This window comes from Scyliorhinus torazame, chromosome 9 (genome assembly GCF_047496885.1).
Source record: "Scyliorhinus torazame isolate Kashiwa2021f chromosome 9, sScyTor2.1, whole genome shotgun sequence".
In the NCBI taxonomy this organism is placed as follows: Eukaryota; Metazoa; Chordata; class Chondrichthyes; order Carcharhiniformes; family Scyliorhinidae; genus Scyliorhinus; species Scyliorhinus torazame.
Window position 1 is genome coordinate 216,057,207 of NC_092715.1, and position 13,805 is coordinate 216,071,011.

At 49.8% G+C, this 13,805-nt stretch overlaps 1 protein-coding gene across 2 annotated transcripts in view; it reads left to right on the forward strand.

Moving 5' to 3' along the window:
• The window catches only part of LOC140429746 (uncharacterized), a 196,602-nt gene that overhangs the window by 97,888 nt on the left and 84,909 nt on the right, over window positions 1–13,805 (forward strand). For both annotated transcript variants that reach the window (XM_072517106.1, XM_072517107.1), the window contains exon 10: window positions 329–490. In XM_072517106.1, the coding sequence (XP_072373207.1) occupies window positions 329–490 (162 nt within the window). The remainder of the gene's footprint in view (window positions 1–328; window positions 491–13,805) is intronic.

Here is a 13,805-nt window from a genome sequence, read left to right on the forward strand (position 1 = left end):
CTGCCAGGCTTACTGAGTTTATCCAGCGTTTTCTGGCATGAATTGAATTGCTCTTTCAAGAGTTGTCACAGGCACACTCGGATGAGTAGCCTCAATTTTGCTGTATTCTAATGAACATTGACTTTTGCAGTTTCGCAGAGTTGGGCACTTGGTAATCATCAGCCTTTACCATGAAACAGTTCTGCAGAAAGGAGTATCAACTTTTACTTTATAAATTATAGTTCAAGAAATATTTCCATTTACAAGTTAGCCCTTAAACTCTCCTCTTAAATGCTATTTTTTTTTTCTTTTGGGTTGTCACTAAGTTGATCTCATAACTATGTTGCAGACGAAGCTCGAGTGCAAGTGAAACACCTGCAATTTTCAACAGCAGATGTACGAATATTAAGCAAAAGGAATGCCCAACTGAGAATGCTGTCCCATCCACTTCAGCAATTGGAAAACAGAAGAAAGAACAAGCAGCTCGGTTCTCTAATAATTTTGGGATAAAGTAAGTCATGATACTTCCTTTATCGGAATGTTATGATCTCTTGATATGGCTTTTAATTTTTTTAATTCAAAAATAATTGAAGGTCTGATCTAATAAGAAATTATCAAATAATTAGTTAACTAAACATTGGAACCATATATTTATAACATGTAAGAAAGCAAACATTACCAGAGAAGTATGTTCGAACTTTTAAGTTCATAACATTTTTCATTAGATGAGGCTTTGGAACTTTTTCACCATTCAAGAGGCGATGCAACGTTGGAATCTCTTTCAGTTACCTTGATTCTGCAGAAGTCAGAAAAGAAATCTTGCAGAGTATTTTTTTAAACTACACACACAAATTATTTGAAGACAATTTAACAAGCTGCTACAAAATGGTCAGAACTTTTGAGATTTACCTTAGCTATAAGATCAAAAACATAGTTTATTGTTCCCTGGAGAATGTTTTGGTTGGATTTTGAAGGAAGGAAAAAGCAATTAAATAACTTTTGTTTTAAACAGTCATATTTTTCAGCAATTCAATGTATGTAAATGTGAATTTGCATTGCATTCATGGAAGGATCGGATGCCACACAGTCCAATGATAATGGCTTCACGGTAGCACAATGGTTAGCACTGTTGCTTCACAGCTCCAGGGTGCCAGGTTCGATTCCTGGCTTGGGTCACTGTCTGTGTGGAGCCTGCACGTTCTCCCCATGTCTGCGTGGGTTTCCTCGGGGTATTCCAGTTTCCTCCCACAAGTCCCGAAAGACATGCCATTAGGTAATTTGGACATTGTGAATTCTCCCTCCATGTACCCGAACAGGTGCCGGAATATGGCGACTAGGGGCTTTTCACAGTAACTCCATTGCAGTGTTAATGTAAGCCTACTTGTGACAATAAAGATTACCATTATTAACTTTTCTGCCCTTTGTCATATGATTTACTGAACCATATTACAGTTGTCATCGGAGGCAAGTCCTCTCATGCCTTTCTATCAAAACATCAAGAGAAATGTCTCCCACAACAGGGAAAGTTATATTCATGATGAACATTTGGTTTATTTTAATTCATTTTAAATTTTCATGTCTGACCTATGGTACAGTTAACTGCAGTTGTCTTGGGACTTCCGGTTGCGGCTATGCCTAGGTAGATCGCACGTTCAGCAGCTCCCGCCGGGAACGGACTTTTGGACCCCAACGGCAATTATTCAACGGCTTCCAGTGTGGGATGGTGACAGCAGGGTCCCCCCCCCCGACATTATATGGATTGAACCAGGAGTGGAGCGGTTAAAAAGGTGATCCTGGTGCAGCAGAAAGTGTGAGGGAGGAAAAGCAAGATGGCGGCGGGTGGAGACCAAGCAGTGTGGGTGCAGTGGTCGCAGGAGCAGCAGGAGTTTCTTCAATTCTGCTTTGAGGAGCTGAGGACAGAACTGCTGGCACCAATGAATGCGGCGATTGAGAAGCTTGTGGAGACCCAGAAGGCCCAAGGGGCGGCGATGCAGCTAAAAGCCTCGGAGAACGAGGACGAGATCTTGGGCCTGGTGGTGAAGATGGAGGCGCACGAGGCGCTGCACAAGAGGTGGGCGGAAAAATTTGGTGGACCTGGAGAATAGGTCGAGGAGGAAGAATCTTCGGATTCTGGGTCTCCCTGAAGGAGTGGAGGGGCCCGATGCCGGGGATATGAGCACGATGCTCAAATCGCTGATGGGAGCTTTCCCGTGGCCCCTGGAGCTGGATGGGGCTCATCGGGTCCTGGTAAGGAGACCCAAAGCCAACGAGCCGCCAAGGGCTGTAGTGGTGAGGTTCCACCGCTTTATGGACAGAGTGTGTATCCTGAGATGGGCCAAAAAAGAGCGGAGCAGCAGGTGGGAGAACACGGAGATCCGAATTTACCAGGACTGGAGTGCGGAGGTGGCTAAGAAGAGGGCTGGTTTTAACCGGGCTAAGGCGGTGCTCCATCGGAAGGGGGTGAAGTTCGGTATGCTGCAGCCAGCGCGATTGTGGGTCACGTTCCAAGATCGGCACCACTATTTTGAAACGCCTGATGAGGCATGGAACTTTATCCAGACTGAAAAGTTGGACTCAAACTGAGGGTTTGTCGTGGGGGGGATGTTTACTGTGTTTACTGCGTTTGGGGAATGTTCTTTTTGTTTTGGTGCTGGGTGGGGATGGGTGAATGGATTTGATGTGGGGGCTGTGGGAGAGTGTGGGCGTCGGTGTTGGAGGGGCAGGGCCCCGCGGAGGAAGAGGGCGGGTGGAGGCCCGGGGATGGGGAGTTGGGATAAGGCCGCAAAAAGGAGCTGCGCCAGAGGGGGTGGGGCCGGCTCAGGAAAGCACGGGCTTTTTCCCACGTTGGGGAACGATGGGGGTGGGGCCGTGGGGGGAAGGGTGGTGCTGGAGAGGAGTGCACACTGACTGCCATGGGGTGGGGGGATTCTCACACTGGGGGGTCGATGGAATGGCAGGAGAAGCCGGGGTCCGCAAGAGTCAGCTTACTTTCGGGAGTGTCGTGGGGGGAGCAAAATGGCTAGATGAGGATCTAAGGGGGGCGGGGGTGGAGGGAAACTGGGTTGTTGCTGCATTGGCCAAAGGGGAGCTGGAAGTAGAAGAGGTAGTCAAGGCGGGAGTCCGCCGCCTGGGGGACTGGAGGGTGCGGGAGGCGTGGGTACGTGGCTGGCCTAGAAAAGGAGATGGCTATTCGGCGGGGGTGGGGGGGGGGGGGGGGAAGGGAGGAGTAGCCCCCCGATCCGGCTGATAACTGGGAATGTGAGGGGCCTGAACGGGCCGGTCAAGAGGGCCCGGGTATTCGTGCACTTAAAGGGACTGAAGGCAGACGTGGTTATGCTCCAGGAGACACATCTGAAGGTGGCAGATCCGGTTAGGCTGAGAAAGGGATGGGTAGGGCAGGTCTTTCATTCAGGGCTGGATGCGAAGGATAGAGGGGTTGCAATACTGGTGGGGAAACGGGTGTAGTTCGAGGCACTGAATATTGTAGTGGTTAATGGAGGTCGATATGTGATGGTGAGCGGTAGGTTGCAGGGGTTGCGGGTGGTACTGGTGAACATATGTGCCCCGAATTGGGATGATGCCGGATTTATGAAACGCATGTTGGGTCGGATTCCGGATCTGGAGGTAGGAAGCTTGATAATGGGGTGGGGGGGGGACTTCAACACGGTGCTGGTCCCAGCACTGGACCGTTCTAGGTCCAGAACGGGTAAGAGGCCGGCTGCGGCCAAGGTGCTCAGGGGGTTTATGGACCAGATGGGGGGATTTGGATCCATGGAGATTTGCCAGGCCGCTGGCCAGGGAATTTTCCTTCTTTTCCCACGTCCATAGAGCGTACTCCCGGATAGATTTTTTTCATTTTGAGTAGGGCGCTGATCCTGAAAGTGGAGGGAACGGAATATTCGGCCATAGCCATCTCGGACCACGTCCTGCATTGGGTGGAGCTGGGGGAGTGGAGGGACCAGCGCCCGCTGTGGCGCCTCGATGTGGGACTGTTGGCAGATGAGGGGGTGTGCGGGCGGGTGCGGGGGTGTATTGAAAGATACTTGGAGGCCAACGACAATGGGGAGGTGCAGGTGAGGGTAGTCTGGGTGCCGTTGAAGGCGGTGGTCAGGGAAGAGCTAATCTCCATTAGGGCCCACAGGGAGAAGAGAGAGGGGAGGGAGAGGTTGGTGGGGGAGATTTTAAGGGTGGACAGGAGGTATGCAGAGGCCCCCCTGAGGAGGGGCTACTTAGGGAGCGACGGAACCTCCAGATGGAATTTGACCTGTTGACCATGGGGAAAGCAGAGGCACAGTGGAGGAAAGCGCAGGGGGCGGCGTATGAGTATGGGGAGAAGGCGGGTCGGATGCTGGCACATCAGCTTCGTAAGAGGGAGGCAGCGAGGGAGATTGGTGGAGTTAAGGATAGAAGGGGGAATACGGTGCGGAGTGTGGTGAGAATAAACAAGGTATTTAGGGACTTCTATGGGGATCTGCACAGGTCTGAGCCCCCAGCGGGGGAGGAGGGGATGCGACGATTCCTAGATCAGCTGAGGTTCCTGAGGGTGGAGGAAGAGGAGGTGGCTGGTTTGGGGGCGCTGATTGGGCTGGAGTAGCTGGTTAAAGGATTGGGGAGCATGCAGGCGGGGAAGGCCCCGGACCGGATGGGTTCCCGGTTGAACTTTACAGGAAATACGTGGACCTGCTGGGCCCGCTGCTAGTGAGGACTTTTAATAAGGCGAGGGAGGGGGGGATCTTGCCCCCGACAATGTCCAGGTCGCTGATTTCTTTGATCATGAAGCGGAACAAGGATCCATTGCAATGTGGGTTGTATAGACCGATCTCGCTCCTCAATGTTGACGCTAAGTTGCTGGCAAAAGTGCTGGCTACGAGAATCGAGGATTGTGTCCCGGGGGTGATTCATGAGGACCAGACAGGTTTTGTAAAGGGCAGGCAGCTAAACACCAATGTGCGGAGGCTCCTCAATGTGATTATGATGCCCTCGGTGGAGGGAGAAGCGGAGGTAGTGGCAGCTATGGACGCGGAGAAGGCCTTTGATTGGGTGGAGTGGGAGTATCTTTGGGAAGTGTTGCGGAGGTTTGGGTTCGGGGAGGGGTTCATCAGTTGGGTCAGGCTGCTAAATAGAGCCCCGGTGGCGAGTGGGGCTACGAACCGGCGGAGGTCGGAGTACTTTTGGCTGTACCGGGGGACGAGGCAGGGGTGCCCCATATCCCCCTTGTTGTTTGCACTGGCAATTGAGCCGCTGGCCATGGCACTGAGGGAGTCGAGGAAATGGAGGGGATTGGTCTGGGGGGGGGGGCGGGAGAGGAACACCGGGTGTCGTTGTATGCCGATGACCTTTTGTTGTATGTTGCGGATCCAGGGGAGGTGATGGCGGAGGTCATGCGGATCCTTAGGAAGTTTGGGGACTTTTCGGGGTATAAACTCAACCTAGGGAAGAGTGAGCTCTTTGTGGTGCACTCAGAGGACCAGGGAAGGTGGGTAGACGAGCTACTGCTGAAAAGGAGGAAAGGAGCTTTCGGTACCTAGGGATCCAAGTAGCTAGGGGTTTGGGGGCCCTGCACAAGCTCAATTTGACGCGGTTGGTGGAGCAGATGGAGGAGGATTTTAAAAGTTGGGATATGCTGCCACTCTCACTAGCGGGTAGGGTGCAGTTGGTCAAAATGACGGTCCTCCCGAGGTTTCCCTTTGTGTTCCAGTGCCTTCCCATTTTGATCCCCAAGGCCTTTTTCAAACGGGTAAGCAGGAGCATCATGGGATTTGTGTGGGCGAAGTGAGTGTTTCTGGAGCGTAGTAGTAGGGGGGGGGGGTGCTGGCGCTTCCGAATTTGTGTGGCTATTATTGGGCAGCCAATGTGGCGATGATCCGTAAGTGGGTAATGGAGGGAGAGGGGGCAGCGTGGAAGAGGCTAGAGATGGCGTCCTGTGTGGGCACGAGCCTGAGGGTGCTGGTGACGGCACCGCTGCCGCTCTCGCCGACAAGGTACACCACGAGTCCGGTGGTGGCGGCGACGCTGAAGATCTGGGGGCAGTGGAGGCGACACGGGGGCGAGGTGGGAGCCTCGGTTTAGTCCCTGATTCGGGAGAATCATCGGTTCGTCCCGGGAAGGATGGATGGGGGATTTCGGAGCTGGCATCGGGCAGGGATTAGAAGAGTGGGGGACCTGTTCATCGATGGGACGTTTGCGAGCCTAGGGGCGCTGGAGAGAAGTTTTGGCTACCCCTGGGAAATGCTTTCAGGTACATGCAAGTGAGGGCGTTTGTGAGGCGGCAGGTGAGGGAATTCCCGCTGCTTCCGGCACGTGGGATTCGGGACAGGGTGATTTCGGGTGTATGGGTTGGAGAAGGCACGGTTTCGGCGATTTACCAGGAGCTGAAGGAAGAGGAGGAGGCCTCGGTGGAGGAGTTAAAGGGCAAGTGGGAGGAGGAGCTTGGGGAGGAGATAGATGACGCCCTATGGGCTGATGCCCTGAGTAGGGTTAATTCTTCCTCCTATTGCGCCGGGCTCAGCCTAATACAGTTCAAAGTTACTCACAGAGCGCATATGACAGGGGTGAGGTTGAGTAGGTTCTTTGGGATGGAGGACAGATGTGGGAGGTGCTCGGGGAGCCCGGCAAACCACGTCCATATGTTCTGGTCATGCCCGTCGCTGGATGGGTTTTGGAGGGGTTTTGCGAGGACTATGTCCAGGGTGGTGAACACCCGGGTCAAGCCGAGCTGGAGATTCGCATTATTTGGGGTATCCGACGAGCCGGGAATGCAGGAGGCTAAAGAGGCCGGTATTCTGGCCTTTGCGTCCCTGGTAGCCCGGCGGAGGATTTTGCTACTATGGAAAGATGCGAAGCCCCCTAGTGTGGCAGCTTGTATCAATGACATGGCAGGGTTCATCAAGCTGGAGAGGATAAAGTTTGCCTTGTGATGGTCTGTGCAAGGGTTCCTCAGGCGGTGGCAACCGTTCCTAGACTATCTCGCAGAGCATTAGGAGGAGGTCAGCAGCAGCCCAAGGGCAAGGGGGGTGGGGGGGGTGTTCTTTTGGGGTTGCGTTTGGGTGAAGGTGTTTTTTTTCCCCCCATTTGTGTTTTTAAATGTTTTATGGGGGATTATTGTATAGGGGGGAAATCCAATGTATAATTTCTGATTGTTGCGTTATTGTTTCTTCTTGTTGGGGGGGGGGGGTTTGTTAAAAATTTGAATAAGTATATTTAAAAAAAAAAAAATGCAGTTGTCTTAATTGCTGAAATAATTAAGCAAACCCATTTGATCACTGAGCTGCATATAGCACCAACCTGTTCCTTTTGTCATTGCTGTGCACGGCCAGTGTTTTTAATGCATTCGCACACATTTCCTGTTTAAATGGAACAAGGTCTGCACTGTCCCTTTCAGGTTGCCCTGTGTCCATACAGGTATGCAGCTTAGTAGGAACATTGGTCGCAATCTACTTATGCTGCTGCGCACACAGAGCAGAAAAGCATGGGTAAAGCTGCAACTTCACTCGCTCCAACACTGACATACAGTGGCAGCAGTCTGTACCATCTACAAGATCCACTGCTGCACGTCATCAAGGCTCCTTCAACAGCATCTTCCAACACATGATCTCTGCCACTCAGAAGAAATGGAGCAGCGATGAAGCCACCACCATTCAAGCCACACATATCTCTGAATTGAAACTATTTCACTGTATCCTACATTGTTGTTGGGTCAAGATCCTGGAACTCCCTTCCTAACATCACCATGGGTGTACCTAAAGCAGATGGACTGCAGCAGTTCAAAATGACTTGCCATTATCATCTCAAAGATTGTTTAGGATCATAGAATCCCTTACAGTGCGGAAGGAGGCCATTCGGCCCATCAAGTCTGCACCGACCCACTGAAAGAGAACCCTAACTACGTCCCCACCCTATCCCTTGCAACCCCGTAACCCCACCTAACCTGCACATTCCTGGACACCAAGGGAAAATTTAGCATGGCCAATCCACCTAACCTGCACATCTTTGGATGAGCAATAAATTCTAGCCTAGCCTGCAATGTCTGCATACGGTGAAATAATTAAAAAATCTTCCTTGTAATGTTTTATTTAGTTTGCCCATTGCACAGTACTCCAAGTGTGATTTAATCAAGGATCTTTGAAAATTCAAAAGTTCTACTTTAGAAATTAACACTAGTGCTTTTTTATGTTTTATGGCTTTGTTTTTCTCCCAAATTTACACCCACCAACAATAAACAATAATCAGCAACAAATGTCAATCCCTATAACAATAACAACGATTCCACCCTCCCACCAAACCCCAAACATTAGCCCGCATGTTTACATAAACAAATGACAAAAAGGAATTGGGGATCACCCTCCCTTAATACACACAGCCCCCCCAACTAATGTTCGATGTTATCCAGTTCTTGAAAGTGCATAATGAATAATGCCCATGAATTGTAGAACCCCTCCGTCCTTCCTCTCAGTTCAAACTTAACCTTCTCCAGAGTCAAGAATTCCAACAGGTCCCCCCGCCATGCCAGGGCGCAGGGTGGAGAGGCTGCTCTCCATCCCAACCGGATCCGCCTTCGGACGATCAACGAGGCGAAGGCTACGATATCTGCCTCTGCTCCCGTTTCCAACCCTAGCTGGACAGACACCCCGAATATGCCCTCCCAGGGACCCAGGTCCAGTTTCACTTGCACCACCTTGGAAATTACCCGAAAAACCTCCTTCCAGTAATCCTCTAGCTTTGGACAGGACCAAAACATATGAACGTGATTAGCCCCCCCCCCATTCCCTGCAACGCTCACACACATCTCCTACTCCTTCAAAGAATCGGCTCATCCTCTCCCTCGTGAGGTGTGCCCTGTATACTACCTTCAGCTGTATCAGCCCCAATCTCGCGCACGAGGTGGAGGCATTTACTCTCCGGAGCACCTCACACCAGACCCCCTCCTCTATAACCTCTCCCAACTCTTCCTCCCACTTTGCTTTGATCCCTTCCAGTGGTGCCTTCTCCTCTTCCAAAATAGTTCCGTAAACCGCTGACACTACCCCCTTCTCCAATCCCCCTGTCGTCCGCACCACCTCCAGCAATGTGGAGGGCCCTTCCTCCGGGAAGCTCTGCATCTCCTTTCTGGCAAAATCTCGAACCTGCATGTATCTACACACTAACCCCCCCCCCCCCCCACCCACTGTACCCGACCCGCCAGTGACCGAGGTTTTATGGCTTTGTTGGCTTGATTTGTGAATCTAAACCTCTAGATCCCTTTACAATTTTCTCTATTTTATTTTAAAAGGAGGAGGTGTATATTCGATTCCTCCACCAAAATGCACCATATTGCATTTTTATTGAATTACTTTCCTATTTGCATGCCAATTCTGAAAGTTTGTTAGTGTGACCTTATATTTTATCAAAAACCTCTGGCACAATAACTATACTCAATTTGTTATTGTCTGTAATTTTGACATGGTACTTTGGAGTCCTGGCCGACATCCAGATCATTTATGATGCTGATGGACAACCATTCATCTTTGTGGGACATTTCCTACCTTCTGCCTAAATAACTATTCTTAAGTTTGAACATTGCAGGAGGTATAAGGAAAGTCCTTGAATCTCCTGTGTTCACATGGAAAGGTGTTTTGAGCAGCAGGGTGATTAACCATCCCGGGCTGTTAAATAATTTGGCATTTTGTCCCATGTCCCAGACCACGTCCCATGACGTGTTTTATTCTGGATTTTTTTCTCTTGTTGAATCCTTTCGCCTGTGCTTGTGTCAGTCACTGCAGGTGAACGGGGCTGTTCATCGGGTTGAGGGGGGGTTAGCATTTTATGAACTGGAATCATCAGAGTATCCATGTGGGTTGCACGGCATTAATGTCACACATCTCCACAATCCAAAGTATCATTTTGTCCCATGAAAATTGGTCACCCTTGGCTGTTCAGTGTGATTGAGGAGTGGGTGCAACAATCTTTTACTGTCACAAGTAGGCTTACATTAACACTGCAGTGAAGTTACTGTGACAAGCCCCTAGTCGCTGCATTCTGGCACCTGTTCGGGTACACGGAGGGAGAATTCAGAATGTCCAAATTACCTACCAGCACGTCTTTCGGGACTTGTGGGGAGGAAACCGGAACACCCGGAGGAAACCCACGCAGATATGGGAAGAATGTGCAGACTCCGCATAGACAGTGACCCAAGCCAGGAATCGAACCTGGGACCCTGGTGCTGTGAAGCAACAGTGTTAACCACTGTGCTACCGTTGAGAGCATGGTCAATTTGGAATGCTGATAGAGGAAAAGATGTGTTTGGTGATGGCATCACACTACAGTTGGCAGAAATGGCAGATGATAATGTACTGAATGCAGCAGCTGATAGGATAAAAGCTGAGGGCAAGGGGAACCCTATCATGGTTATGGGAAGGGGTGAGAGCACAAGTGTGGGAAATGGGTCTGATATAGTTGAGAGCCCTGTCAACTTAGGTGAGGTGAAGTTTTGACAACGCTTTGACGAAGTCATCTAGTCTTGAATTGTTATCTCCCTTCTCTCTCCATAGATTCTGTCAGACCTGCTGAAAGTGTCCAGTATTTTCTGCTTTTGTTTCGGTGAGGTGAATCCTCAATTGAGGAGAATGTGGTGATATGCATCTCTGTAAATACACAAGGCGTTAATGTAGATACACTAGGACTGTGTAAACATTAGAGGGAGCACTGGAGACATCATGACATGCAGACATACAGCTAATGAACACATAGAATAGGACACGACCAATGGGCAGTCAAGAGACCCAGAGGTGACACTACCACAAGGGGGCAACCCATATAAAAGGACAGGGCACCCATGCTCTTTGTCTTTTCCACAGACGACACTCAGTGAGAGACACGGGCAAGTTGGAAGCATCACACCCACTGCATGGATTAGAGCAGACTGGGTAGTTAGACTGAGTTACAATAGCAAGATTAGCAGGAGAGTCAAACTCAAGTAGGAGAATTGTTAACTGTTCAATAAATGTGTTAAACCTATCTCCAAGTCTGAACCTTCCTTTGTCAGAGTTTACATCAAGGAAGCAGCTTATGCTGCCTGAAGAAGCATAACACAACATGGTTCCAGGAGTGCCGTGTTGAATCTCTATAGTTCAACTCAACATATCCGTGACTACCAGCAACAGCACCCAGGCAAGATGTTCGAGATGCCGCTTCCACAGCAGCTCAGGTCCCACGGCAATCTCAGTGCAAACAGCGTGCAGTCAGGCAGAGATCTACCTGGTAGCATCCAACCTAGATGGCGTGGCGGATGCAGAGAAAATAAAGCTTCTGCTCACCATTGCGGGTGCAAGTGCAGCAGAAATCTTCAAAACCTTCAAGTACTCCAAAGGGCAAGACAAGAGAGACTTACAGTTCTGTAAAAGTTTCAAACATACTGCGAGGAAAACACCAGAGAGAACGGTAGAAGAGGCGCCAATAGTCATCACGAGGCGAAGGTAGGCCTGCAAATGCAGAAAACGGCAGTTTTGATTGGCAGCCATCTTGCGAAAGGAGCCGCACATGTGCAGTTCCCTAAAAGATGAGAACCGGCAAAAGTGTTTTGTGCGTGCGCGAGAAGCCGCCATGCGCAGTTGCGCAAAGAGCGCGCAGTAAAGGAGAAGCGATCTGCGCATACGCAATCCATTCCTACGCTCTACGTCACCAGCGTCATGACGTCAGAGGCCACGGACCACGCCCACTTAAAGGCCCCAAAGCAGTTTTTAAAAAACACAATTCTTTCACCTGAAATGACAGCACAATGCCTGAACTTCGACCAGTAACCTCCGCAGAACCCTGCAACAAGCAGTTCGCACCGCCCAAAGAAATGATTTGGTCCTTGAAGACTACGACTCAGATGTTGATTTCTTCTTTGGACATCGCGAGCACGATGACAACTCCGACACAGTAAGTGATAATATGGTCCTTGAAGACTACGACTCAGACAATGATTTCATCATTGGACGTGGCGACCTCCGTACCAAATCTGAACCGCAACGAGATGTGTTGTACAGTGAAGAATCCGACACGGACATGGACAAGTTCTTCAGATTTGAGGCTCCTCAGCCCAGCACAGACGACATCTAAACCCGGAAGTACAGGATTCTGCTGTGGCCTGACGCCAAGAGTCAGAGAGCGGTACAAGCCCACAGAGAGCGGCCTGATGCCAAGAGACAGAGAGAGGTCCAAGCGCACAGAGAGCGGCCTGACGCCACACCAGTGGTCCACCCATCACGAACAGTGCTTCATGCACCACGAAGAGTCCCCGACTCTGCACAGAAAGTGATGACAGACTCCACAGCGAGATTAACGTCTCCACACAGAGAACACAGAAAGACTCCACAGCGAGATTAACGTCTCCACACAGAGAACACAGAAAGACTCCACAGCGAGACCATTGCACGACTCTGTTGAGAGCGCACAGATTGACTCCACACAGGGAACGATGCCAGACTCCACAGAGAGGGCGGTACAAACCTCCACAGCGAGCTCGTTGACAGACTCCACGATGGAAGCAACGCAAGACTCCAGAGCGCAGTCCTTGCACGAACAAGGCCATGAAGGTCTAGCAACCTCATCTGAGCAACCACAGCAGACGATGCAAGTCTGCCCCGCTCAAGTGCACAGTAAGAAAACTATGACAGTCTACCACGTTCACGTGAACAACAGAACGACTATGACAGTCTACCCAGCTTATCTAACCGACAAGAAGACACTGCAGGTCTACCCACTGTATGTGAGACAAGTGACAAAGGCATCACAATTCCCATACAAGATGTGCAACATGACAACGAGACTGACTGTTCTCCACTTGTATGTGCGGAGGCACTCGATAATCAAAGTGAGACTACTAGTGACTCCAGTGACACCACGTTAACTCAAACCTCATCCACTCGAGCCTCTCCACAAGAAAATGTATTCCTGAACGTTTTGACTCCGGACGGGGAGCATCAAGATACCTCAGATGATTCAAGTGAACCTGAAATGACTCCGGACGGGGAGTGCCAAGAAACCAAAGCTGATTCAGGTGAACCAGAAAGGACTCCAGACATGAAGCATCGACAAGCCAAAGATGATTCAAGTGAACCGGACATGTCTCCAGACGGAGAGTGCCGAGGAATCTGAGACGGCACGCTCAATGAAACAGCAGATGCCACAAAGGACACTGACACAAGTAACTTTGTGAAGGAATCGACTTCTCCACTCCGTGTGGTCATTGAGTGCAACAAATACAACAACAGAACCAAGAAAACAACGACGAGGACAACAACACTGGAACAACGACTGGTACGACATGGTGCAACTCTGCAAATGCAGGACAATGTAACAGCACAGCACCTCACACTGGCAAGAGTACAGACACACTATGGCATGACAGCAAATCTCACCGATTCACGTTTGCTCCACCACAAACAAGCAAACCAGCTTTCAAGGCAGGTGTCATACTGCATCAATATCACAATCACAAGAAACAGTCCAGGCCGGGCGACACAGATTACATACTGCATTGCTACCACAAGCATAGAACAAATGAGTCCAAATCAGACAACAAAGGGATTTGACCACTTCTTGGTTCCTTAAGCACAGGGACACTGATGGCGTTCACAATGAAATATCAACATCGACACCTCAATAACAAAACAAAACAGCCACTCGACCATATCAATTCATGAACTTTAGACTTATACATATTTTTTGGTACTATGTAATCATCACTGTCATCATAATTTGTACATGTCATCACTTATCTACCTATTTTGTTCAATTTTCTTTATCACTGTACAGAAAATATGTAACATGAAAAAAGGGGGGATGTGGTGATATGCATCACTGTA